The sequence below is a fragment of the Syngnathoides biaculeatus genome, chromosome 13 (genome assembly GCF_019802595.1).
Source record: "Syngnathoides biaculeatus isolate LvHL_M chromosome 13, ASM1980259v1, whole genome shotgun sequence".
Taxonomy (NCBI): Eukaryota; Metazoa; Chordata; class Actinopteri; order Syngnathiformes; family Syngnathidae; genus Syngnathoides; species Syngnathoides biaculeatus.
Genome location: NC_084652.1, coordinates 28,802,875 through 28,830,445, shown reverse-complemented (window position 1 = coordinate 28,830,445; position 27,571 = coordinate 28,802,875). Strand labels below are relative to the sequence as shown.

General features: G+C 49.0%; 1 protein-coding gene across 1 annotated transcript; it reads left to right on the top strand.

Annotated features, from left to right (window-relative positions):
- Nucleotides 1-27,416, top strand: LOC133511369 (vertebrate ancient opsin-like). The gene is made up of 4 exons (XM_061840231.1): nt 1-528; nt 5,119-5,447; nt 19,120-19,353; nt 25,968-27,416. The coding sequence occupies exons 1-4, from the start codon at nt 156-158 to the stop codon at nt 26,250-26,252; spliced, it is 1,221 nt and encodes a 406-aa protein (XP_061696215.1). The 5' UTR covers nt 1-155; the 3' UTR covers nt 26,253-27,416.
- The last annotated feature ends 155 nt before the right edge of the window (nt 27,417-27,571 follow it).

Genomic DNA, 27,571 nt, shown 5'->3' with positions numbered 1-27,571 from the left:
CCCACCGTCACACACTCGGACACGTAGTGACATTCCGCCCGCCAGCAAAAGATAAACGTGTCCAGTAAACAATGCCACTTTGGTCCCCACCCGTGCGCTAAGACACGGCGAACGAGAAAGGCCACCGACACGCGCGGCGTCGTCGCGCTCGTCCAATGAGCGTCGCGGCGATGCTCGCGTCCAACTGGAGCATCTGCGCCAGCCCGCGGAGCGCCGCGGACGGGCACCCGGACCCGGGGGGCGGCTCGGCGCGCGCCACGCTCACTCCGACCGGCAACCTGATCGTGGCGGTGTGCTTGGGCTCGATCGGCGCTCTGGGACTGCTCAACAACTCGCTGGTGCTGCTGCTCTACTGCCGCTACAAGATCCTGCGCTCGCCCATCAATTTGCTCCTCGTCAACATTTCCGTCAGCGACCTGCTGGTGTGCGTGCTGGGGACGCCGTTCAGCTTCGCGGCCAGCACGCAGGGACGCTGGCTCATCGGGGCCGAGGGCTGCGTGTGGTACGGCTTCGCCAACTCGCTCTTCGGTGAGTCTTCCCTCCTTCCTTCCTTCCTTCCTTCCTTCCTTCCGATGCGTGCGCGCGCGTTCGTGTCTGGGTCACAAGTTCAGTTCGAGGCTGGCGACCTCGCGCAAACTGCCTCCTTATACAAAGTGGACCGAACGGCAGAGTTTCTGTTAGACTTGACTGTTGCTCGGCGGTCCAAGCCGCGTACACGAGCGCTAATCAGTCATCATCCTCATCCTCATCATCGCATCGTTCCTGTCCGAGGGTTTGCTCAACAAGACCCCCACGCGCCGCACGTTTGCTCATTGCGCTCCTAATTGGCCGCCAGATGCGTGTAATGGCGCACTAAGTGGTGATGAGTGGTTGCGCCCCCTCCCCCCCCCACCCCGCTGAATTAGGGTGCGATCTCAGGCGCAGGTTGTGATAAGAACCCTGCGTGGCGCACCTTTGCCGAAATCTTTTTTTTTTTTTAAAAAGGGAAGCTGATGAGCATTCCCCTGGCGGCAAGCAAACCAGCTTCTCTATGGCGCGCCTGTTGAAATGCCGCAAAAAAAAAAAAAAAAAGCAAATCCATCATCATCATCCTTCACTTGCTGTTTTGTCATTCCCATATTGCGGATTCCGTGTATTGCAAAACGTTTCTCTCTCATATTCATACAGGACAGGTTTTGTCGTCCAAATTGTATTTTTGTGTGTGTTTGATAGTCCAAAATATTACATCTGTCAAAAAAAAAAAAAAAAAGAAAAATTAATTCAGAGACATTGCAAGGAATATAATGGCGATAGGGTAACAGTAATCCTGCGCATGACTGTCTGTTAACAGTTTAAAAAGTCTTTGGGCGCATAGAAAGTGTTATTAAAAGTGAGATAGCGGTTAATAGAACTGTGCAAAATATTCCTAATAAAGAGCGTGGGGAGGTTCATTCCACTTCCAAGTATGCATAATGAATGGATTTCACGGATTTCGGCTATTGCGGGGGCGGCGGGGAAGGTCACCCCCGCCGGGCTGCCGTCGCGCTGTCCGAAAAAGTCGGGAAGTCCCGATTGGACGGAATATCAGTAACGTACGGCCGGCGCAGTAAGTGCGATTACTGGATCGCTGCAGCTAGAACTGATTTGGAGTTCTGAGTTGTGGCGTCCCGATTACGCCCATCAAGACTTTCATCTTTGAACTTCTCTTAATTTGGCCGTTCCCCAATGAAACAACTCCTTCCTTGGTGTCAGCATAAAGATGTGTTCATGTTATGCATTTGGTAAGACGTCGCTCCATACTCCATCCTGTTCATTTTGCCAAACGCCACATACGAGTGAGAACCCAACACGTCACTGACCGTTTTCCATTCCTGCTATGAAATGAAATGTGTTGCATTATAAAGTCCAAAGTGCAACATCTCAGCGGTCAACGCCGTTCTTCTTTTCCTCTTGTCCTCACTTATCTTCTTCTCAGTCCTCGTTTGTGCAACTCAGGACAAATCCATCGAACCTCCCACTTTCCCGCTCGCGACGTCGAAATATTTCCTCCGGCTCCTCACAAGTTTCATGATGAAAGCTTGTCATCTTTTCAAAAGCTCACAAGGGAACATTTAAGAAAGAATGGAGCCTTTTTCGGAAGGTCTCGGGTCCACATTCTTTGAGGAGGCCACGCACGATAAGATTCCATCGCAGATTGAAACTTTCCTCCGCTGAAACGTTTGTGACAGGGCTCGCAAGTACTTGGCAAGAGTAAAAAAAATTGGAACAAGTGCTTGACAGATGACAGAAACTGTGACTTTGCCTTCTTTCGGAAGCTGCAGTAGGTGCAAAATTGTCAGCCGAACGACGACGACGGGAGAGTCTGATTTGTCGCTACGTGAACGTGAGTTCGCTTTTTTGTTTCTGTCTTCATTGGCCACTCCGGAAACGTGCACCGGTCGCGCTCAACTTGGCTTCACCAAAATGTTTGTTATCTTTGTTTTTTTTTTTTTGTTTTTTTTTGTTTTATTTCTACCTCTCTGGACTCTGACAAATCCAAATCCAAATGGAAAACCGACGCTTATAAGTCGGCAATTTCCAGGAGAGGATTCGTTTGTTTTCAAGTGCGCGGCAGCCGCGAGCTCCCAAACTCGAGCAAAATCGAGGATGTGTTTGGTTCGGTTGCAAAGGGGCCAATTTGACACAATCTGACAGGAGTTGTATGCCGAACGAGGTCGTTAGCATCTGCATTGCTCGAGGACGACTTTCCCCCAAATGGGCTCATCAAAACTGCAGTCAGCTCAGAGAACCGACCGGGTCCGTTTCCACAGAACAAGATGGCCGAAGCGGCTCCCTCCACTCAAATTTCAATAACGCTTTGGACATGATTCATGTCGAAAATCAGTTTCAAGAGAAATGGCCGCCATCGACCGTCTCGTCGCCTCGATTTGTCGCGTTCTCGTCCGCAGTTTTTATCTGATCAGGAGCGCAAACGTGGGACGTTTGGGGTCTCCGCTCGCGTGACTGAATAAACTCCAGCGTTGTTATTTCAGACTGCATTTTACATTTGCCCCGATCACCTCAGACGATGTCGACTTTCTTGTTTCCTCCCTCTCTGAATTCCATGGGCGCCGCGTGTACCGTGCACGATGTTGCGTTCCTGCTCCTGCCTCGAGTGGACTCTGCGCGCCGTCAACTGGATTAACCTTGCAGACGGTTGCTGCGTACTGAGGCTAGATTGCTTTCGTGCGCGCAAGGCCGGATATCGACAATGTCAGCGCAGAGATGGATGAGCATGCGCCCATCCGGAGAGGAGAGCGGAAGCATGGCGAGAGGGGCTTTGCCGACGCCCGTCGTGTCGCGTAATTTGTTATGACGGCGAAAAGGATCGTCACGCGGGGAGGGATCAAAGAACAACATAAAGGTCAGCCGGAGTCAGACGGCTCCAGACACAAACGTGAACCGACGGAGGCCGGCCTGGCGCGATCACGGCGGCCCGACGTTTTGCATCGCAAGACGTGGGCCGTTGCGCAATCCCGTGCTTTGGCAGCAGAGCCCGACGCTTTCGAGCCGGCGCAGAAGACTGACATGCGGGGGAGCGTCGGCGTGAGGGCGGAATCAAGATCCATTTGTTTTCTTGATCTTGAGCTCATTGTGCTTGATTTGGGGAAATTAGATGAAGCTCTTTCCTTTGATCTGTTCATTGGATTTGGGATGCTGAGAAGTTGCTGCGAAAAAAAAAAAAAGACCGCACGTGGCCCCAAGCGGTCCGTGCCGGCCCACAACGACAACCGAAAAAGGAGGATGTAAATGTAATTGCATTGTTAGAGGGTGGAAAAAACAAGATGACATTAAAAAGAAAAAGATGCGCACGTGCTGCTGACCTGAGCTGACGCGTCGTATTTTGTGCTGCTCAAGAATTTTGGATTTAGCAATTCATTGCTGTTAGGTATTATGGATCATCACGTCAGCGTCAGAATCAGCTTTATTCACTTGTGAACAAGACCCAAAGTTTCTCGAACTCCTCCACTTGGGGCAGGATCTCATCTCCGAACCGAAGATTGGCACACCGCCCCTTTCGTACTGACCTCCACAGTCTCGGATTCTCATCGCGGCCGCTTCACACTCGGCTCCAGCGAGAGTCGCAGATCACGACTTGACCAAGCCAACAGAACCAAATCCTCTGCAAAAAGCAGGGATGCAATACAAAGGACACCAAACCGGACCCTCGGTACGCCTCGCTTGTGCCGAGAGATTCTGAATAGACTCGGTGACAAAGGGCAGCCTTGGCGGAGTCTGGCCCTCACCCAGAACGAGTCCGGCTTACTGTCGGCAACGCGGACCAAACTGTGACACCGGTCATCCGGGGACCAAATGGCTCGTATCAGGGGGGTTCGGTCGCCCTTTCTCACGGAGGACCCCCCACAGAACTTCTCGAGGAGACACTGTCGAATCCCTTCGCCAAGTCCGCAAAACACTTGGGCCAACTCCCATGGACCCTCGAGGATCCTGCCGAGGGTCTGGACCTGGAAAACCACATTAGTCAATGTTTGATTGACTGCAGCAAAGGGAGCTCTTCAAATATTTGAGACTCTTTTGCCAAGTAAAGGCTATCAAAAGTGCTGACACCCCCCCGTGCAACAATGTCTCCCTTTCTTTTTTTTCCACGAGCTAATTTTTATCTTTGAGAACACGTTAGCCAGTTTAAAATGTCAAATACAATTGAAAATAATCTGCCTAATGTCGCTTCCAATGCCCGAATACCGCGCACATTTTCTGATATGCGTGTTAGATTAGAGATCTGCGCACCGTGACTGTCATTGCAGTGAAATGTCAGAATCAGAAAATGCAGACAAGAAGCGGAAGGCACATTTGGGAAGACTACGCTACGGCGCATTGCTAATAATATTTGCTGTTTGAGACTATTGAGACCGGCCTTGAGCGAGTACTCACAGATCCCGACACCGCCCGCGAACGCTTTGGACACACCGTCAAATTCCATTGACGGCTCATTGAGAGCAAAGACGTCCGCAGCCTGCCGTTGACGCGAATCTGCGCGGAGGCTTTGAGCCACACGCGGTGGAATTTTGGAAAAGGTGTTGAAGTTTCTGTCGACAGCGGTGTGTATGACGCGTCTAAATATCGATTATCTCACCGTAGGCATCGTGTCGCTCATCTCTCTGGCCGTGCTCTCGTACGAGCGCTACAGTACCATGATGACCCCCACCGAGGCCGACTCGTCCAACTACTGGAAGATCGGCCTGGGCATCAGCCTCTCTTGGCTCTATTCCCTCCTCTGGACCCTGCCGCCGCTTTTCGGCTGGAGTCGCTACGGCCCGGAAGGTCCGGGGACCACCTGCTCCGTGGACTGGAAAGCCAAGACGGCCAATAACGTGTCTTACATCATTTGTCTGTTTGTCTTCTGCCTGGTTGTGCCGTTGTTGGTGATCGTCTTCTGCTACGGGAAGCTGCTGTGCGCCATCAGACAGGTGAGTCCAAAACGGGGACGGCGAAGAGAAGAGTCCTTACGATCCGTGCGTAACATAACATGATGCGCGTACGCGGACACGTTCGCCTTGATATCATTTTTGGTCGGGAGTTTCCTTGGTGGGCTGCTGCACTGAAAAATGTTGCTCTTTGGTCGCCGGCGACCAAAGGTCCTCGGCATTTGGAAACTGTCACATCCAGCGAAACGCCGTCCTCGTTGTCAACAAATGACATGACAGACTTCTTAAAGCCAAAAGCAGAAAGTGGAGAGTCTCGTCCAATTAAACCCAATTGAATTATTTCTCATCCATTTCATAATCACGTCTCGAAAGTTAGTTTTCTTGGCGGCTCCGGTCGACCCGCCTCGGCAGGGTTCTCGAGAGTGCGCGAGAGAAGGCGTTTGACCGCGTCCTTCGGGGAATTCTGCGGCGAGAGCTCCCGGAATACGAGGTACCGGACCCTTGGCACCAGGCGGACTCTTTGGTCCCCGTACGATTGGTGTCAGGCGTTGCGTCAAAGTCATTTCAAATCTTTCTTTGAAACTCTTCAAATGTTTTTCCAAGTATTGTCCGGGCCTTTTTTTTTTTTAAACACGTTCTCTATTGTCCTGAACGTTTATAAGAGTTTTGACAAAAGGCAAATGCGGGTCGCATTTGAGGAACGCTGCGGCCCAAGGTGGCCTCCTGCAAACTGCGGTGGCTAAAACCGCCGCTTGCGCTTCACACGGTGTCCCGACTTACCGGGACAAAATGTCAGAAGACAGAAACGGGAGGCGGTTATCTGGCTCTCCGGGGAAGACGCGCACTGGCGCATTTTCCACAATTACGAGCTTCCTCGTCTGCGAGCGGCGTCTGGCCAGATAAACAAGCTCCCCTCGCTCGGGTCTTATCTTATAAAATAATCCAAGGCGTGATATCGACACAGCAGAGTGCCGGAAACGATGGCAGTCGGTCTCGTGACAACGCTGAAGATGAATTGAGCAAAAGACGCTCGCACTCTCTCGCTCTCTCGCTCTGTCGTTGCTTTCAATCTTCTTCCTTTTGTCCCTTTCGCAGTTTTTATCGCTGCTGCGAGAAGATTTGTTGTTTTTTTTTTTTTTTTTGGGGGGCATTTCATTTGTCTGCTTATTCTTCAAGTCATCTCCTCATTCTTGTCCCGTCCGTCTAATGTGCGTCACGCGATGGCCGCACTTCCTTTGTGAAGAAATCTGCAAGCTTTCTTGACCTTTTTTTTCCCGCTCTCCCAAAACAGTCGTCAGCTCTCATTGGAGGTGATGTGGGATGATCTCAGTCGGGACTTGCCCACTAAACGCTTGAAACTTGGACTCCCTCATCTAATAAGAAGTGAACGGCCCGCTTGGGGGTCACTAAGAACCGAGTTGGGGCTTGACTTGCGAGAAATTGGTGAAAGTTTCGTCTTCTTTGTGTCCTTAAACATAACAAAAGCAGAAAGCAAAGTTGAGAGACTGTCAGTTGAGTTTTGTAGGAACGCTTTCAGGTGTTTCCTGTCGTGCTCCGGCGTCATTTCCCGTTCTTGGCCTTTTGCTATCAACGCAAATTGAGGTCGGCCCTCGCGGGAGATCGACAGCTACCCGATCACTGGTGGATCGTGAGGGCTCAGCAATATGGATCAATATTTATACTTCTGATCCTTTTTCAATCAAATCAGCATTCAGGTCGTCACAAAGTTGCCGAGCAGTAAAGTTGCGAGTGCATTACTGGCAAAAAAAATGTCAAATTCCACTCGGATGCCCTTTTGTTCAAAGGATTTAGCAGCACTCCCGCGACCCTTGTGAGGATAAGGGGCACGGAAAGCAGATGGGTGGATGGATAGATAATCGTACTCCTGCTAATAATATTACGAAGGCACTTTGCTGCGCTCCCACGGCAAAGATGTGAATGATGCAACTCATATTTAGCAATTCTCTCATGCGCTCCCAATCTTCAACATCCTCCAGGCGATGCGACACAGTTGGAAACGGAGAGCAGGGGGGGGTGTGGCGTGCTCTGGGAATGAAGATATCAAGAGAAAGTCAAGCGGGGCGCAGAGATGAAAGGGAAGGGGGACGGCGGGCGCCACTTTGACAATCTCGCCGGGACTGGCTGGGGCGCTGGATCCGTGAGGTCCGCAACAAATGCGGTCGTGGTGAATTCATTGGCCCCCACGGGGGCTTTTTGGGTTTTTTTTTTTTTTTTTTTGGGGGGGGGGGGGGCGGACCGTTTGTTAATGCTCGTGAGTAAGCACACCGTACACGGTACCGGAGAACATTTCCATGTAAATGAGGTACTCTTGGGATGAAAAATGGAACCAAGTAAAAGAATTTCTTCAAGCTGAGGGAGGTCATGTGCCTTTTTTTTTTTTTTTTTTTTGCCATCATGTTCTTGGACGCAGAGATGGGAAAGTTCGTTTTTTAATGCAAACTCGCTCAAAGTTCAGTTGACCGGTCCAAAAACGAAGAACGATAGTTGTAACTTTGCGTGCGTTTCATGTCAGACCGCTACAATGCTCGGTTTTGAATTCATCTTCCAGAAAGTTATTCATCCATTCATGTCAAGTACTGCAAAGACGCGATTGAACTTTTTGTACCAGAGCATTTGACATTTTGCAAGTTTCATAATTTCATCTGTCAACATATTTTTGTATCATCTTGTTGTGCCGATGTTTTTTGTTGTTGTTGTTGTTGGTCCTCTTCCAAAGCAAATTGTGACCGGTCGGTTTCTTGGCCCAAAGGAGGCGTCAGGACGAGATGCCAGAAAATTCCATCCGATCTGATGGATGACATCTCAGTTATTTGTCTTTTGCTCGTTAAAATTACAATCATTTCATCATGCGTTAGAATAGGTGACAAATTTGTTTCCCACCCATGAAAAGAGGACATCTTGGAAGCGTGACGCCTGCCGGAAACTTGAAGCCATGCTCGATACCCGTATCAGGATCGGTGTTAGTGGCGATACTGTGCATCTGTTCTCAGAACATTGAGAAAATGCTGCGTTCGTGCGACGCTTGGAGCATTTTGGAAGACTGACATTCCACTTCAGGGCAGGTGAAATCGAAGCCGTGACAGCCTTTTGGAGATACTTTACGGCAGTTCAAGCTTTGTCACGACGGGAACCGCATTGTCACGAACCTCCGGTACGGGGGCCGACCCAAATGCAGGACTTCGAGGCTGAGGCATGATGTTCCATGTAGTTTATTCAGGAAACCGGGTCATTCATGGGTGGATCCGTCCGACAAGGCAGAGGTACAGAAACACTAGGCTAGCCGGGATCCAGAAGACATGCAGCGAGGTCCGATAACCGTGGGGCAAACTAACAACTCAACAGGACAGGCTAGGGTTACTCTAATTTACGCGCGCCACAGGCAGTGAATGCAACTCATTCACGCAGGACAACAAACTGGCAAGAGAGAGTGACAAAAAAGTGAAAGGCCCGTCTAATTACAGTCCCAATGTCAACCACTGCTCTGAGCGGTGATTAGGTCTCACCGCCCAGAGCAGTGGCCTGGCCACGCCCCTCTCGGCTCATGAGACGCATTTTCTTATTGCACTTCGGAGACGTTAACAGCAAAGCAAAGAAAACGCCGTTTCGCACGTCCTGCCAAAGGAATATCGCCGGCCATGACGTTAGCTAACCAGAAGCCGAGCTGAACTTCGTTTGTTCACCGAGTCAACGAGCGGCTAAAGCGTGAGAAGAATCTCTCGATGTCCGATTCTGCTGCCTGCCGAAGGCTTCGGATTCTCGCCGGGACGCTTTGAATGCCGCAGTTCTGCAAGAGTGCAATTTATGTTCACGAGGGTTGCATTTGAATGATGATCTTCAACATTCACGTGATGAAAGTATGTGAGAAAAAGAGAATTTGAGGAGCGCTTAAACCCCCGGACATATCCGTGCTCCAGTAAAAGTTAAACGCGGACGCGTGGAGGGGGCGCCTGCGCCTTCAGACATCGATGTTGCCGATTCCTTAATTGAGAACATGAGCGAGGAACACTTTGACTGAGCGGAGGTCAGCGTAACCCAGTCACAAAATCCATTTCAAACCCTGAAAGACGAGATTTAATCGCTCGGTAATCAAGTTGGGCCTCTTTAAAAGTGGACTCCTCTGCCAGAACAATTCGGCCGGCGTGACCCGAAGCCGCCAGAGACTGAGTCCGGCTTTATCTTTTGCTCCGATCTCGGGACTCGCTTTCAATTCCGGATCGGAGAGTTGGCATAGCAGCCGTTTTCGGGGAAAAACCGACAAATTTAAGATTCCAATGTGACGACATGTACGCGAATTCAAATGAGTTGGCCTCGCGGGAGATCATCGCTTGGATTTATTCCACCTCACGACTCCTGGACTACATCGCAGCGTCCCAAGTCGAGCAACGTGCGCATTACCGCCAGAGAGAATCCCATGTGTGCCGGAGCCGATCCCGGCGATCAAACAACCATTGGCACTCGCAGGCAAATTCCAGTCTTCGTTTGAGCTGGCATGCGTGTTTTGGGGCGGCAGGGGGACCCGGAGTGCCCACAGAAAGAAAGAAAGAAAGAAAGAAAGAACGAGCATTTTTTTTGATTGAGTTATGGCTCCAAAACAAACTGCCAAAGTTTTTCTCCTCCTGCAAAAATGGCCGCCACGCCTCAATAAACGGTTGGCAAAGCGGACGAAACGGACCGTTGTCGTTTTGCCGCAAGCTCGGAAGGAACACTCGGAGGAGGCGACTCCGAAATCGAGAGCTGCTCCTTTTGATGGCAGCCTCAGGCTCGTTGATTCCTTCCTCTTCCTCCTCACTTAATTAAAAGTCATGAGGACGCTTTTACGTTTCATATTTGACAGCAGATGCATTTTGAAATCACCTCGTTTATGTTTCAGCTTCCACTTTTTCTCTGGTACGCTTGCACGGAGAGGAGTTTTCTCCAGTTTCTGCGCGACATACTTTGACCGCACCGGTTGAGCTGAATCATGCAGCGCTAGCTTAAAGTTAGCGTCCCTACGCGTGTCGGTGACCCAGTCAGTCAAAGTCTTTTCGGTCCCGCGACGGTTCGACAGCTGGCGTCCAAACGCCATGTAGGGCGCATCTTTGAATTCCCCTCGCGTTTGGCCCTACGGCAAAGTGGGACACAAAGTCTGAAAATAACAACATCGGCGGCGCGACGTCCGGAGCTTTCATCAGAGACGTAGTTGCGAGTTTAAATCAAATAGCAGAAAAGTGCAACATGTTGGGAACAGATCGGGTGTTCTCGCTTTCGTGGAGATGATAATTACGGTGTGGTGTTTACATAATTCAGCCGCGGGACCTCGAGTTGGGGTGCGGGGTTCCGCACGGACTGTTTTTGTTGTTGCGCTTCCGGAGCAAAAGGTTAACAGAGTTCCCGCCGTTATGCGGGTAGTTTGGTGATGTCGAACAATAAAGCAAGTTCTGTTTCTGTGTCCGACACTCCGCCTCCGACTCCTTTTCTCCGGCGCTACAACGGGATTATGGGAAACTGGACTTTGGACAGTTCGATTGGGCACTTTTTAAGGTTCGTAAACTGTTTCAAGTGAAATGTTGACAGCCGTGCAAAGTGCGTTTGGCGGCGTGGAAGAATGATTTCCACACATTCATATGCACACGGGAATGACACAAATGGGAAAATGGAGATGCAGCAGCTGATTAGAGCATTGAGCTAGTCAGCGTGTAGTCGCCTTCCCCCCGAAGTTTGCTGGGATGTACTACCGCGACCACCATGAGGATAAGCGGCTCGGAAAATGGACAGGTGGAGAGTCTGTGACGGGAGAATTTTGAAGGGTGTTCTTCCTCTTGAATTTTTGGGTTTTGGATGTTTTGTTTGTCATCCATCCATCCGTATTCTTAGCCGCTTATCCTCATGAGGGTCGCAGAAGTCCCGGAGCCTCTCCCTGCTGTCAACGGGCGAGGTACGCCCTGAACTGGTCGCCGGCCGATCGCAGGGCGCATTGAGACAGACAAGAGTCGCGCTGGCAATCACACCTTGGGGCAATTTCGAGTGTCCAATTATTGTTGCACGTTTTTGGGGTGTGGGAGGAAAGCGGAGCGCCCACCTGCAGAAAAGCCACGCAAACGGGGCCGGGATTCCAACCCCAGTCCTCGGAACTGTGAGGCCAGCGCTTGCAGCTGTGCCGCCCTTAGATCAATTTTCATGAATGAAAAAGTAATTTTTGAACAATGTCTGTGGCTTTGGAGGGCAAAAAAAATCAACACCTGTGCTTTTCCACCTCGTTAACTTCCCGCGTTGTGAAATATTCCCGTCGTTAGTTTAAGTTCTGCGGGGCTTTGGTGCATAAAGTGAAGCCAAACTGCTATCGTTAATAACGACCCGCATCCTCCTGGCAAAATTTGCGTCAATCCGTCAGCGCGTGTTTGCGGTTTGCGTACTGACGGACGGCCGGGCCGGCGGATCGACGCACCCGCGTAACGAACGTTCTCTCCCTTGCTGTGATTACTTTTCCGTTTAGCGTTGGCAAGTAACTCATCACGCTTAATGACATTATGCAAAGTCATTACAAATCCATGATATTACTGGGGTTTGAAAAAGCTCAGCTTGTGTCTCATTTCACTTCCCCTGAAGTAGATATATTGTGTACAAAAGCCAAATGATTCCCGGCCGTTGTGCCGCCCGGAGAGAAGCGGCCAAAGTCCCCAAAATATGACCGACCGAGAGTGAAAGAGAGCATCCGTCGCCTTTTTAAGCAGCGGCACAAATGTGCAGATGTGACGGAGGCTCAGCACAATGCAAGCCTTTGTTCAGCGCTTTGTTTTCTTCACTCCAGCAGCTTTAAAAAAAGAAACCAACGAATTTTATTTGGACGGAGCCATACGTGCGTTCAGGACTTTGCGGTGTCTTCCCATCTCCCACCCACGGACCCCACCCCCCCCCCCCCCATTATTGAGCCAGTCTGTTGGTGATCCAAAACTTTCAAAGCTTCGTACCACTTCAGTGATGTTACAAGTCGGTCACATTTGATCTCCGTTTGAATTTAATAGCACTCCCTGAATAAAGATGATGCAGAGGCTAAATAAATGCTGAATGTGTCCCGTAGTTGTCCAAAATGTGCACGCAAAAGGTTCCATTCTGAATTGCATCCAGCAGATAGGGTTAGTTTGGCCTGTGCATTCAACGCCCCAAACGTTGAATCCTGAGTGGCTTTCGAATTTCCGGATGCAGGTAAAGGTAAAAGTTTGGCATCCGGAAAAGGTTCCAAAGGCCATCGGAAGCACAATAGCAACTCTTTAGTCCGCTATTTCAAACGTCGCAGCGACTTGCAGCGCTGTCGTCGAAAATGAAAATTCGGTTCCGGTTGCTGGTCTGTCACGAGCAAGACTTGGCCGCTGCCGAGAGGGGCGCGGCCACGACACTGACACCTCATCGCCGCTCGCAGCTGTTTCTCATTGGGACTGTAATTAGACGTTTTTGTCACTCTCTTTTGCCAGTTCGTTGCCTTGCGTTAGTGAGTTGCGTTCACTGCCTGTGGGACTCTCCGCGTCTACCTGTTGAGTTGTTCGTTTGGCCCATAGTTATCGGACCTCTGCTGCGGTGTTTCGGGACCTCAGCCTTGTCCGAGTGTCAAACTAAACCCTCAACACAAACAATGACACGCATTACATCTTTAGATACAAGGAAAAAATTCTTTGTTTTAGAAACGTCGACACCTTAACGCCATCGTGCCGTGGACAACGATATTGAATCCGCATTAGAAATTGCGAGCTGGATTTGCCTTCAAATGGAGAACATTCACAAAAAAAAAAAAATGACGTGCTATTACATACATCTACTGTATACTCACAGGGATCCAGTTTTTGCAAAAGTGATTTCGATTAGGAAAGTGAAAGTTTCTTTTTCTCCTCTTTTTATCTTCATGTGCGTATGTCCGTCCGTGCGTCACACTGCCCCCAAGAGGACAAATATACACTATTGTGATTTGATTTTGGTACCACGTACTTGAATTTCTGCTCGTTCTATTCAAAGTTGAGCTGTTGTAGCGGAATAAATATGAAGGTTTGAAATCTGTGAAAACGACGTTTCGCTATCAGTCAAAAAAGGTTGCTTCTTATTCTTTTCCCTCATCGGTTTCGGGTTGCTCCCTCTTTCTCTCTTCGGCCCTTTTGTCCTGCGCAAACAGAATTCCAAAACCTCATCGGAGTCCGGCACTTTCGCTTCGAGCACCTTTCCTACCCAAACCCCAAAATGATCATCGCATCGCCAAGAGCTTCTCTGGCTCCCTCTAACGTGAGACCTCCTCCTCGTCCTGAAAAAAAAACAAAACAAAACCAAAACCAAAAAAAAACAAAAACCGAACGTTACATTGTTGCCAGAGTGAATGGAAGGAAAAAAAAGGCCAAGTGGATCAGAGCAAATGGTTCCTTCCTCGTCGTTGGCTCCACGAAGTTTGCGGCCGGCGGGGAGCGTCGCCGTAAGAAGCGTCGAGCTGCCGAGAGTCTGCGCGGCCTTGATGTTGACGCGTCGACGCTGCCGTCAAGTTGCGCCAAAGGCACAAAATAAAGATCAAACTATTGAAAAGGAACAGCAAAAAAATGTTGTACTTCCAAATGTGCGGAACCGTTTCCTCTTTGGGTGACGGCTGGGACAAAAAGTGCCACTTTAATTGCATCGTCCGCTTGCCCTCGACAACTTGCAATTCACACGTTTTCTGTCACAATCCGGAAGTTCAAGGACGCTTTGATGGCAGAAATGGGATGCTTATGCATGAGATCATATTAAAAAAAAAAAAAAAAAAAAAAAAACCTCAAGTTGCGTTAGTCAAGAGCTTCGCGTTTTTTCTTTTCAAACCAGACGCATGGCTGACAGCATTTCCCCTGTCACTTATTTTGACTTGATGGCAACATGAAACACGTTGCATGTTCCGTTTGGAGAAAAGCAAAATCAGTGCAAGGGGTTGTCGTTCCTCTCCGTGAACCCCCCCAACCAAGAAGCTCGAGCTGGCCTCTCCCGGGAGTCGCCACCGTCGCATCTTCCCGCTAGATGCTAATTGCGGGAAATGATCCGTTTTTCCCTCAAGTCTCTGTGGCTTTCGGCAGTTCCTCTCGACGGAGAGCGTTTTCCTGAAGTTGGACCCACGTTCGAAGCTACGGACCAACTTTGGTCGGAACGGGGGGAGCGAGGCGTCAGGGCTCTCCTTCGGAACCAAGGACGACGTTTAAAAGGCCACGATGGACGGCGCTGAAGGACAGAGGACAGACGGGAAGCGGAGCAAACGAAGAGGTTGTGAGGTTTGCTCGAGGAGTGAGCAGGTTGGATCGAATTGGCTAAGATGAGCTGCTTTGGTGACAAAGTTACGGAGCGCACACTTGAATGGTTGGGACACATCCAAGAGAGAGAGGGACTTTGTTGGTAGAAAGACGGGGAGGACCAAAAGACAGAAAATTGACGGATGTCGCGAGGGAAGGTGTGAGGCCTGCTGGAAGTTGGAGGAGATGGAAAAAGAAAGTTGAATTTCTTTCTGGGGTCACAAGCATGTGGGTTGGACGTAGAACGTAGTTCCAGGTTATTTATTATCGTCTCCATCGTCAAATCTTAACTAACTCTACGGGCGATGTTTCTCTCCAGTATGAAGCTGTAATTTGCGTGGTCGTGGGCGGCACGAGAAGAAGTCTCGAGCTTCAAGAAGATGTCGCTCGACATGAAAGCAGTACACGTTTTCAAAGGAAAAAACAATTGTTGGTTCGCCTCCATGCTCGTTTATCGAGTATCTACTTTCATGATGTATGTCGTCGATATTTAGTTCGCTGTGAAGCTGAGGGGCCCGTCTTGCAGAACCCGATTGAGGGCCAAACCACTCAAACTCCACTTGAAGCGTCGACTGTAGTGCGAAGGCAGTTAATCCGATTGTGAGGTCAGGATCAAACTTTTCCACAATTGTCATCGCAAAATCTAAAATCATGAAGTGAAGAAAATGAAAAGGTCGTCCGTGAGAGGTTTTTCAGAAGGTGAAATTCGCTGAGGTCTTGCGTGACGGAATATTCTGGCAGGCCTTCAAATAGTCGTACTTTTGGAATGGTTGACTTGGGGGATAAGCTGAGCCTCAAAGCGGGGGCCCCCTTTAGGCCAAGTCTCCGAATTGCCGCAAATCCTGTATGTAAATCAGGGGCAGGTCATGTTTAATGTCAGCCTTGCCTTCGCCTACCGTACTTCAACTTCAACTTTTAACTTTGCCGGAAGACTTTTTCATGTTCCGAAAAGCTCATCCGATACATCGCACCGCGACCCTTTTTGTGTCTTCTGCCTTTCCGGTCTGGCTAAAATGTCTTTTTGCCGCTGCCGCCGATCTGACGGTCCAGGAGCCAGCTGGAGGGGAGGGCAGGCGGGACAGTGCACCCCCCCCCCAAGGACCGCGGTGATTTTCAGCCGGCTCCCGGGTCCGAGCAGATAGTTGGCCCCCAAGACTCCAAAGGGAGCGATTGCATCGATTGACTGCAAACACGTGAGTGAGTAAATAGATTGCAGTTGGCACCGGTGGGAAGAGATGGAAAGGACGGGCGGCTGCATCTCGCGTGGCCGGGCAAGCGCAGTTCGCGTCGGAACTCACACCGGACACGGCTGGCGTGTGCTTACTTCGTGAGCTCCGTCAGACGTAAAACTCTCATTCCTTGTCCCCAAACCGGAACCGCTGCAGCATTTGTCCAGACTGAAAGTTAGCACAACGCCATCCTTTCCTGCTGCTTTACCTTGGATGGTTAGCGCGAGTCCCTCCCAGTTTTGAGCTTGCAGCCTTGCCTGCGTGACTTTCTCCAGGTAATTTCGCTTCCTCTCGTTTCCCCAAAAACTTCATCTTGGGTTAGGTGAAGGCTTTGACGTTTTTTTTAATTGCCGTGCAGGCGGGCAAGAATACAGTTGATTTTGCCCAATTTTGTGCCATGTTGCAGACGAGGCCTTCTAAAATGGAATAATCTGCCTATAAGGTTTCTGCAATAATGTCGGGAAATGCGGCTGCCTTTTCCCACGGGCGGGTCGGGGTTGACGTATATTGAGAGCAGAGCCGGATGTCAAGCTTAATTGCGGCCGCGCTTCCCTCGACTTCACTGCTCGACAGGCGCTCTAATTAAAACAATCCCGCAGCCGGTGACAACGACATTGAAGTTCTCGGGTTGAAATGTTTGCACTCGTCCATCTCACAAAGAGCAAGCGCGCCGCATTTCTCAACACCTCGAAAATTGCTCGAGCTCCTTAATCTCGGGGCCAGCCGCCTTTACCTGCAAACTTTCAAAACAATTATGAACTGCTTGCCTCCAGAGTCCCACATTCATTTTTAATCTGGCCTTTTCCCCGAAGACGTATGACTGCTTATTAAACCACGTTAAAAAGTCTGCGCTGCATGCATAGCAGCAACTTTTTCATAACTGACACTGTAAGACGAGATCATAAATACAGTATGTTTATTTTCCTGGCAGAAAGTCAATCTAAATTTACGCACGTTCAGACAACGTCTAAATTCCAACACCAAATATTAGTTGGGTGCGTTTGATTTGTGCACAGAAATTCCATTTTTCTGTGGAAATTCTTTAGAAAATCACAGCCAAAGTTCTATAGAATTTTTTTTTTTTTTTTTAGCAGGGTGAAGTTACATATAAATATTGTGGACCGGACCCCTCCTATTCGCTCTTTGGCACCCACAGATTCGCCGATTCATGGATGTCTTTTTTTTTCTTTGATTTCTTTTTTTCTAGAACTAAACTCAAAAATGCGTTTTCAAAATTTTGTGGGGTTTAATGTGTGTCTGCAGACTTCTGCTATTTGCTGACTGTCCCTTATCCCCTGTGAATAGTTGGGTACGAATACATATCGATATGATCCATGACTGTATATCACAAGATAAAATATATTTTCATAATTAATAAGTACTCAACCTTCTGACACATAAAGTTAAATTGCACCAACGCCGCTCGAGAGGATTCTTCCTGGGTGTGTTTAGTTTGCTCCAAAGTTCTCCGACAATGAAGACTGTGACTGAGTCGTTCGAGAAGTTTTTAACTTTCAAAGTACGGGAGAAGAAATCCGCATTTTTTTTTTTTATTTTTTTTTTTTTTTGCCCGCCGTACGTTTCATTTGTTGCTTTTCGGTTTGAGAGAAAAATATGAGCAGCGAGCGCCGATGACGCGGAGTAAGTGACACTCAAGAAGAGACGATGCGCCTTCTGTCAAGGCTGAAGGACGTAAGCCGCTCTATTTTTAATAAGCTGTATTCAATCGATGGCTGCGAATTCTCTCTGGACAAAGAAAATCCCCGGCTAACATCCTTTGGCTCATCTTTGCTTGTGCAGATAATGTTGATTGTCCATTTCGAGGCTGTCTGCCAACTTCTAGATCGTCGCGTCCATACGTTTGAATTTATTTTAAAATGTTACCATGTTGACGCAAAACGGTCGTCGTGCTGACACAACGCATAAACGAATTCCATTTTTTTTTTTTTTGGAGCGGGGCGCTGAGCACATGAAGGCGTTTCCTCATCTCGACAAACTTGCAATCATTTGGCATTTGCTCTCCATTTCGTGACTTTGTCTGCCGTTTCATTTCTGCGCTGGTGTCGCGACGCCTACGCCGAAACGCAACAGCTCTTTACGAACGGTAAAAGTTCGGGAAAGGTGTTCGTCACGCACATTGTAGTGTTTTGGTTCTATTTCGAATGGAATTTCCCATATTAGTCGTGAAATGAAATCAGCGACCAGCTTGTGATGTCAGAACTCGGGCGTGTTTTGTTAGGACATACTCATTTGAAGACAACCCCCCCCCCCCAAAAAAAAAAAAAAACAAAAAACAAAATCTGACTTCCAGTGAGCGTCGCAACACGACAGCATTATTTGGAATATTACACATATTTTGTACCGTATCGTGGATGTGCTTTAAGGACACGAGTGTTTCTGCTCACGTCAGCGAATGAGTGACAGGAAGGAAATCAAGAGAAACGAGCAAGTTGGCTCGGTCAGTGAATAATGCAGAAGGAAACATGTTTGCCTTCTGCTCGCTGACAGCATAAACAAGCGCAAATAAATGTAGCAGAACCTCCCGAATATGTCGAGCTCAACTTTGAACTTATTTGAATTGCTTCCCCCTCTTTCAAAAGGTCACTCGTACGGATGTGCCCCCTTAAAGTCTCGGTTGAGTGAGGTCGCAACCCGCCAAATGTTTCTGTCTGCTTGATTTGGAGGCTGCCCAGCAATCCAGAGGAAATACAATCTCGTTTTTGATGATTGAATCTGCGGCCGCGCTGATGAACTGCTTTCTGTTGATGCGCTTCCCGATGCCCGCGTCGCGAGCTTTCCCCCCGGCTGATGGCCTCGTCGTCGTCGGCCGCTTCTTTCCAACCTCGAGCTCTGATAACGTCGTCGTCATGGGAGATGACGAAAAGCGTCGCCCCCCCCCCCCACCCCCCGGCCCCCGAGAGACGGACGGCCGACGGCGGCCCGCAAAAGGGCCTCGACTGGCTGTCGGGGTGTCGGCTGACGTCGGGCCTCGGTGACGACTCGACTGAAAATGTCACCCGAACGGGGCTTGTCGTCGACAAGAAAACAAAGTCGACTTCGCATTCGGGAAACGTGGAAATGCGCTGATGTTTTGTCGCTGAAGGTCGCTTTGCTCGGCCGCGATCCCGTTTTGTCGTCGGGGGGTCCGGAACCGGGTCCCGGACTAAATGCTGTGGCCCTCTGCGACCTCGCTGTGTCCAGGTGAGCGGGATCAACGCCTCGATGAGCAGAAAGCGGGAGCAGCGAGTCTTGTTCATGGTGGTGATCATGGTGATCTGCTACCTCACCTGCTGGCTGCCGTACGGGATCGCGGCGCTGCTGGCCGCGTTCGGACCGCCGGGCCTGCTCACGCCCGAGGCCAGCATCGTGCCTTCGGTCCTGGCCAAGAGCAGTACAGTCGTCAACCCCGTCATTTACGTCTTCATGAATAAACAGGTAAGGAACGCTACGGCTTTTTTTGTGCCGCGGTGGGATTCCAATCCGGTGATTTCATATTTAATAATGCTGCGCATGAAGGACATCCGTAGAATCCCACGTTTGTCACAGGTCGGAGAGCAACGCCATTTGGACGTCTCTGGGAGACGCACGCAATCCAAACAGAGACGATCACCGAGCAAATGGCGACCTTTTAGCCGGCGGGAGAACTTGCGCCACGTTTAACGTTGACATTTTATGACGAAGACTCTCAGCGGGTCTCGATGAAGTTGGACGGTGCCCACGGAAGGCATTCTGGTCCAAAATTGGACGTTGGGAAAGTTGTGCTTTGTCTAGAATGAGAAAGCCTATCATGACATCAACGACAACAAAAGAGCCCAAATGAAAGCAAGGTGCAAAATGGAGCAGAAGTCATTTGAAATATTGAAGAAAAGAAAAGAAAATCTACTCAGGTGGCGACACGCAAATACGATGTTGATGTTGCATTTTTACGTCATGCAGATGTCGGACTTTCGTTTGTTATTCTTGAGAGGTGTTGGTCTCTTCTTGGACTTGGGTAATGCGAGGAAGAGTCCGTTTCATCAAGATGTCGACATTTACTTTGAAAGGTTAGCCATGCAAAAGAAACGTTTTTTGTTTTTTTTGTTTTTTTTTTTCCCCCAACCATCTCTAACGGAAACCCGGGCCGAGCCGCGAACGGACGACCCTCCGGAACCTGCGAGAAAACCTCGTCGCGCCTCGTGACGGCCCGACGGGAACGCTCCAATGTCCTGTATGTCATTTTCAGTCTTCAATTCCTCCCAGCCCGTTACTATGGAAACTGTGAGTTGAGGCGAGTTGAAGACTAAAAATGCTGTACAGATACAAGGAACAGCTGGCCTGCACTTTTTCCCATCATGCATCAGCGGCGCCAGGAAGGGGAAATCACACCCTGGACTCTTTTGGATTCCTTCCATTTCCGTCGGAGGTGACGTGAGATTGGGTTCTAGAATCAAGTCCAGACGTGCCGAACGAACTCTCGGGTCCGCTGTCACCGCTCGCGTCCGTCCTGACGGTTCGGAAACATCTCCAGGTTCTCGGAGAAGCGTTTGGCGGAGACGTTCGAATGCAAATGAGCGAGCCGAATCGCCCAAAAAGAACCTGTCGTCGAACGCACTGAAGAGGCCCACAACTCAATTGGAGAAAGAAGCACGAAGGGCCCAAATGAAACCAAAGCAGAAAACCCCAAAAACCAAAAACTGCTCCTGCAAAAAAAAAATTTTTTTTTTTTTTTGGCGGCTCCACAAGCGCAAGAATTGCAACAGAAATATTGCTTCACTTTTTGTGCCCCACTTCATCTGTTTAAGTGTTTTGAATATTGATTTTTTTTGTTGTTGTTTTTAAATGCATTTAATCACGTAAACCTTGTGTATGAAATGTGCGATATAAATATGTTTGCTTTACTTTTATTTCCCATTTTTGATTGTTCCTTTCATACTTTTTACATCTACTGCAAACATCTTTTTGTTCACTTCTTAACATAAAGTGAACAACATTTTAAATTTGCCTGCCACTATTTTCCATGACTTCTGATTTCAAATCCAATTTTTAAATTCATTGCTGAGGCAATATGAATTCATATTGAGAGGGGGGCATACATTGATGTGTTTTTCATAGTCCTCAGAGGGTCGCCTGACCCCAATGTCGACGCCCCTGCGGAATGTGTGCTTTTTATTTGGGAAAACATGTTCTCAAACCATTTTTGCAATCAAAAAACGACATTTATTGTCCGAGAGTTGTGGCAAAAATGATTAGTGATTAACGATGATTCTGACTCTGATCAAACCAATTGAATCCAGATCGACGTTCCAAATGCAAGTCACGTCACTGACGCGGCGAACCGGCCCAATTTCTTCTCTAATCAAAATCAAAAGCCGTTAATGTTATTAGATGACATCCTCCGCGAATGTGCACAGGAAGAAAAACGCTGCGAGCCTCACAAGTGTATCACAGCTAACACTTTTGGCAACATTCGGCCAAACGTACTTTGTGCTTGAGATGCTGGCTGAGCTGCGTCCTCGCAAAACTTGCAGGAGGTTATCAATGATGGTTTGACCTTATTATTGTGAAGGATTATGTATCTCGTGTATTTTTCCATTGGCCCATTGGTCGACAGGCGGGTCCGCTTGACTGTGGCGCTTTCAGAAAGAGGATGGATACACTACTTCTGCAATTTGATGCTTACATGGTTACACATAACATACACTATATATATATATATATATATATATATATATACACACACACACACACTACATCCCGCCATCTATAATCAAAAGATTATAAACTGTTCGTGCGTGCGCTGCGAATCGTTTCCTCATCGGAGTGCTCGGAAGGTATTTATTGACTTTTTGGATTTCCGAGATGCTTCTCAATGTCACAGTTTATGGGATCAAATGAAGTCATGCAATTATCATAGTAATGCCCATAAACAAAGCATCCGAGCGTGGAATCGCTTCATTTAGATTCATTAAACGGGACTCAAATGAATTGAAATCACTGTGAGACCGCTGGAGAGTTTGGAATTCTGGATTTCGCCACAGACAACGAGCGCACATCCCATACAATACCGCCCATGAATATTCGGAAACAGCCTTGCAATTTGAATACATTTATACGGGAAAAGTGTCAATTTCAGGTTTCTGGACGAAAACAAAAAAAAAAAAACGATGTATTGTGTCCTAAAGTGACCGTGTAGGAAAAGTATGACAGATGTCTCCAGTATTTGTGCCCAATACGACCAAAGCGAGACATTTCCAAGACTGCGGAGCCTTGACTTGTCGTGCCATGTCATTATCCAAGCCGCTGATCCTCACAAGGGTTGGCTTATCCCAGCTAGCTTCAGGCGAAAGGCGGACGACACCCTGAACTGGTCGGCAGTCAGTCGTCGAGCGGGGGTCCATTCCACGCTGTCCGCACGAATTAAAAGGGGCGGGGCTAGTCCATTACAGCCGATTGTGTCGCATTGAAGTGCTTTTTTCCCCGTTTCAGGACACAAGTTTTGTTTGCTTGACGATGTACTCGAAGGCGAGTCGAGGCGCGTCGCTTTCACGAGTCACAAGGAATTAGTGTGCTTCCTAGTTGCAACCCCGTTGCCAAAAGTGAAAGGCTTGCCAACAAAAATAAATGTGACCCATATCAGAGAAAGGAAAGGCCGTTCCAGACCTTGCGTTTCCTATTCCTCTTAAAGCGAACACGTCATCACGCCGCTCTCTTTCTGGGCGACGCGCCAGCGGATGGGACACCTGCCATCTGGCGCTGTCAGTTCTTGGCCTTTGATGGCGTTCGGCCTCGATCAACATGGCCGCCACCGGGGCTACGTTGGAGGGATTTAGTCATATTGTACTGTAGAACCGGAACCCCGAAATACTGGTGTCCCGGTCCCTGCTGAAATTGGGCAACCTAGAAGCAACAGTTGCCAATTCTCCAACTGACAGATTTTTTTACCATTTTTTTTTTTTTTTTTTTTGAAGCGACAACTGTAAAATATTTTTGGACAAATTCAGTTTTGTCGTTGCTTCCAACATTTGTTCGGTCGGGGGCCAGCAAGTAAATCGAGCTTCCACATCTTGTAAGTGTGAAGGAAGATCTGAAGAGGGGAGACCGGCGACGGAAGCCGCCCTCCCATCGTCGTGAGGCGACCCTCTCGGAGACGCCTCGACCGTTTTGGCTGTTTGCCGTCCGACCTTTTGTGCATGTGCGGCGTTGTCGGTCAGCTGAGACCTGTCAGCGTTTTTTTTTTTTTTTTTGGCCTCTGTTCTAAGACGAGCTGCAGGTTGCTGACAGGCACACAAAGACAACCCGTGCAATGCATTGCTCCGAGTATCCTGAGGCGCGCAAATACCTGACAAGTTCGGCGTCCTGTCAGTGGACTCCGCAAAGTTTTTGGGGTGGTACAGATAGATGCAGCATTCATCTTTGCAACTAGCCGCGCGTCCGTTCCTTTTTGCCATCCACGCAAACTTGTTCTGTCATCCGGAGCGTTGATCCACCCGCACCCATTTGCTTCTTCTCACCCGGGTTCGCCGGCAGGTGAGAGGCGGGGTACACCCTGAACTGGTCGCCAGCCAATCGCAGGGCACATAGATACAACCAAGCATTCGCGGTCACATTCACATCTATGAAAAAAAAAAAGTTGAGTTTTCAATCCAGCCGCCTGGAATGTGGAAGGAAACGAGAGTACCCGGAGAAAAGCCACGCGGGTACGGCGAGAACATGCAAACAGGGTTTGAACCCGCAACCTGATAACTCTGAGGAAGACATGTTCGTTCACAGGTGGACCACAAAAAAGAGAAAAAATATCGTGGGGGGGGGGGGGGAAAGTATCAACATTTTAAACATAACTCTTCGCGCTTGTGTGAACTGCACTTCAGAACTCCCGAGCATGAGCATGAGTGCATGTTCAGAAATAGGAAAGTGTGACGACAATAGTTTGTCCTCTTTTCAGAAATGCAGGCTGAAGACCAAAACAGTTGCAAAAATGATTGTGAATTATGATGTCAGAATGCTCCAAATGTTGTACTACGTTTCCACGGCTCCTCCAACAAGGCCCCGTGACCACTTTTGGGTCCCGACCCACCACTTGAGAATCGCAGTTCCTTCCATCCATCCATTATCTGAGCTGCTTATCCTCACAAGCGTCGCGGGAGTGTGAGATAGAGCCTGTCCCAGCCATCTCCCAGCTCGGGGGTGGGGGCGCACGGTCAACTGGTTGCCAGCCAATCACAAGGCGCAACCACACCCAAGGCCAACTTGGAGTCTCCAATCGGTGCCGGGTGGGAAGCGGAGTGGCCGGAGAAAACCCGCCAAGTCTTGGCTACGTCCTTCGATATTGGCCGAGACTGAACCATTTTCATGTGGTAAAAAACAAGCTGACCGCGCTCCGCCGGTAACGTCGCGTTGAACAAGCAAACACGGCGACGTTCTCCGGCGCGTCTTCCACTTCAGCGTCGAATAGCTTTTAAGAAGTGAAGTTTGAGTGGCTCGGAAAATACCGGCGTCCGCGTCAAACGTATCGGCTGGACGTTTGTGTTGATTTTTGCATCTTTCTGCTTTCCTTTAACAGGCTGTGAACGACTTTCGGCGTATTGAGCACCCGTGACAAAATGTAGTAGACTATAAGTATACGTGAAACTCATTGCGTATACTAAGTATACTACGTTTTTTCAAGGGCGTCATTAGCGTCCACGTGAACTCGGAAAGCAGGTCCCAAAGTATAAAGCGGGATGCTGGCGTTTCCTGTGGGTTCGGAAAGGCCCGGAACCCGGAATTTCAAGTCCGCCCAATCATCCTGAATGAATTGTTACGCTGTCAAACTGCCGCCGGGCTTCTCAATTATTCAGAATCTACCAACCTGTCCGTCAGCCCGACCGGATATCTGGACTTTGAGCCGCACGGCGCCGGGGGGAGCTCGGCGCAAAAAACGGCAAGATCTGCATGAAATCACAATGCGGAAACTTCCGCGGATTGAATAATCGATCGAGGGGTCATCCACTATTTATGATCCTTTGAACAGAAGTCTCTCGGCCGCCTTCCCTCGGCGAATCCGCTCGCAGATGTTCAGTCCGGGAAGTTCCGGCGCAGAAGTAGCCGATGCCGTCGGAACGCCGCTCGCGAGAGGAAAAAAACAAACCCCCCCAAAAAAAAAGATGTCCAACAGACGAGCGCAGCCGTGCCGGGATTTCCTCGGGAACGGAAAATGAATCCTGTTAGTTGTCACATAATATTTACCAAATAATACTTTAGTCCAGTCAAGCCTCATTGGAATTGGCATCAATCAACATTTTGTTCAAATATTAACTTTGTATTGAAGTAAAAATGCATTTCTTGCTACAGAGAAATGCTCAGCTAAGCTTGAATTCTGCTGTTCACGTTTCCCTGCACGTTTAATCATAATAATAATCCATCAATACATCCATTTTCTTCGCTGCTTGTACTCACAAGGGTCGTGGGGAATAATAATAATAATAATGCATTTAACTTTGATGGGACTTTTCAAGGGTTAAGGGCACAATGTAACGACAGACAGTCAAAAAGGGGGAAAATGTGGCTTGTAAATCTTTTTTTTATAATCTCAATGGCCGAATTCAAATCTTTCCGTGTTCAAATCACGTAAAATGCAGTCGACGAACAGAGTAGTCGAATTATGCAGCGGACTTTGAAAGAACCCAACGGTCACTGTGCAGATGACGACCAACACGCAGGGGAAAAAGGAGAGAGAAGCGGGATTGTCTTCTCCGGGTTCTGTGGGTTCTCTCATCCGACAACGGAACCAATTCATCAAGCAGCCAACTGAGAAGGCAATAATGCCCAATGAGAATCGAATGAGCAGAATTTTTCCTCGAGAAACTTTCCCCATAAATGGATCTATTTTACCTGGCCAAAAGCTTTGCTGCAAAAACTCTCACAAGAGGATCACGTCAAGGGAAGCGTGAGGCGGGGATGGAGAGTTTCATGAGTCCGAATTAAACATATCGCGACCTCAAAACGTTGCCCGCGGCGCCGTGCGAGAAATGACAAGGCCAACGTTGAATTTGCTGCAGGGAAAATTCCAACCCTTGTCCCGTCTGCCTCAGTTTTACAGGTGCTTCCGAGCTTTCCTCCATTGCGAGGCTCCTCGACGCGGTTCCAGCGTGAGGAGCTCATCCCGGGTCGCCGCCAAGCCGGCCAGGGTCGGCGCCTCGACCGGTCCTCGCCGCACCGACGACTTCCTGTTCATGGTGGCCTCGCTGGGGCAGCCGGCGGCCGGCCTGCCCCGGCTGGACCCGGGCCCGGAACCCGCTCTCGATGTCACCAAAGCCCCATCTTCGGACATCAACCGACCGGTCGTGGTCTCGCTCGCGGCCCGCTTCGACGGGTGAACGCCGGCATCGGAACCAAGGACGTCTCCGGCCCAGAAGGCGTCCGTCGGCGACGCGTTACGCACAAATCGCCGCTCGGGACCGAGAGCGCGCAGACGTTGCGTCGACTCTGCCGTGGCCGCGCTGAGCGCTTCTGCCGGCGAGCCTTAATTGGACCTGCTTGTGGAAATTCCCGGAACAGGTGACGGACGGGTACTGAACTTGTCACGCCACTCGAGGTGGTCCATCAGACAAAACTCTTAAAGCGAGTACAAAAAAAAACGATCATAAATGTTGTTTGGATATTAACAATCATTGAGAAATGAAAGTCTACTTCCTGGGCAGTTTTTAAGATGGAAGAAAAGAAACGAAGGAGTCGTGTGACGTTGAGCTCGATGTCGTCTTCAACGGATCCCTTTTGACCTTTCATCGCAAAACGTGATCGCAACCCAGTCGGCGACGTTCGGCGGTACCGCCCGCTTCAAGTGCATGCCGGAGAGCCAATGCGGTACTTTGCACGTGTACTCGGCATTTGCATCCTTCTGGAGGACGGAGACGATTCCGTTCTTCATTGCCACGTAACATTACAGCCGCATTTGATTTAAAAAAAAAAAAAAAACGTTTCTGACAGTTTTGCACGCTTTCCCACAAGAAAAGTCACCAGAATCAATGATGATCTTTGATTGTTTGCGGCCGAACCCGATGCTCAGGGTTCCGGCTTTAGAAGGTGAAAGGGCTGCCACTACGGTACCGCGTCTTGCTCGAGGGCACACGGGCGGCGTCCGTCCCAAAAAAATGTTGACAAACTTGCTTGTCTATCTGGAACACGAACGTCTTCGTGCCTCCACCGTTGGTCTTGCCCAAATCGTTTTGCGGTCTGCGTTGTTTGTCAAGTGGGTGCCCGCATCCGGGTCGGCTTCTTGGATCGCTTCATGATTGTATTGCAATACATTACAAAAAAAAAAAAGAAAAAAAAAGCACAGCATCAGTAAATATTGTGCGGCCAGTGAATGTTGTCGCTTTTCTTCACTGCCAAAAAAAAAACACAAACGTTTTCTTGTCGCTTGATTTGTTGAAGAAATGTTGTTGTTTTTTCTTTTTTCATGGGCTCATTTTTATGGGCTTGCGTATCATCGCATAAGAAAAGGGTTGAGACCAAAGCCCAAGAAATGTTGATATTTTTCAAGAGACGATGTCTTAATAAAGCTTTTATTGTCAGCAACATCCATCTTTTGTCCTTACAAATGATCAGAGATGACCAAACCCTTTCATACGCGCATTCATTCATTTATTTATTTGAGGAGGAACCACTGACGAACTCCACGGTCGAGGACACTTTT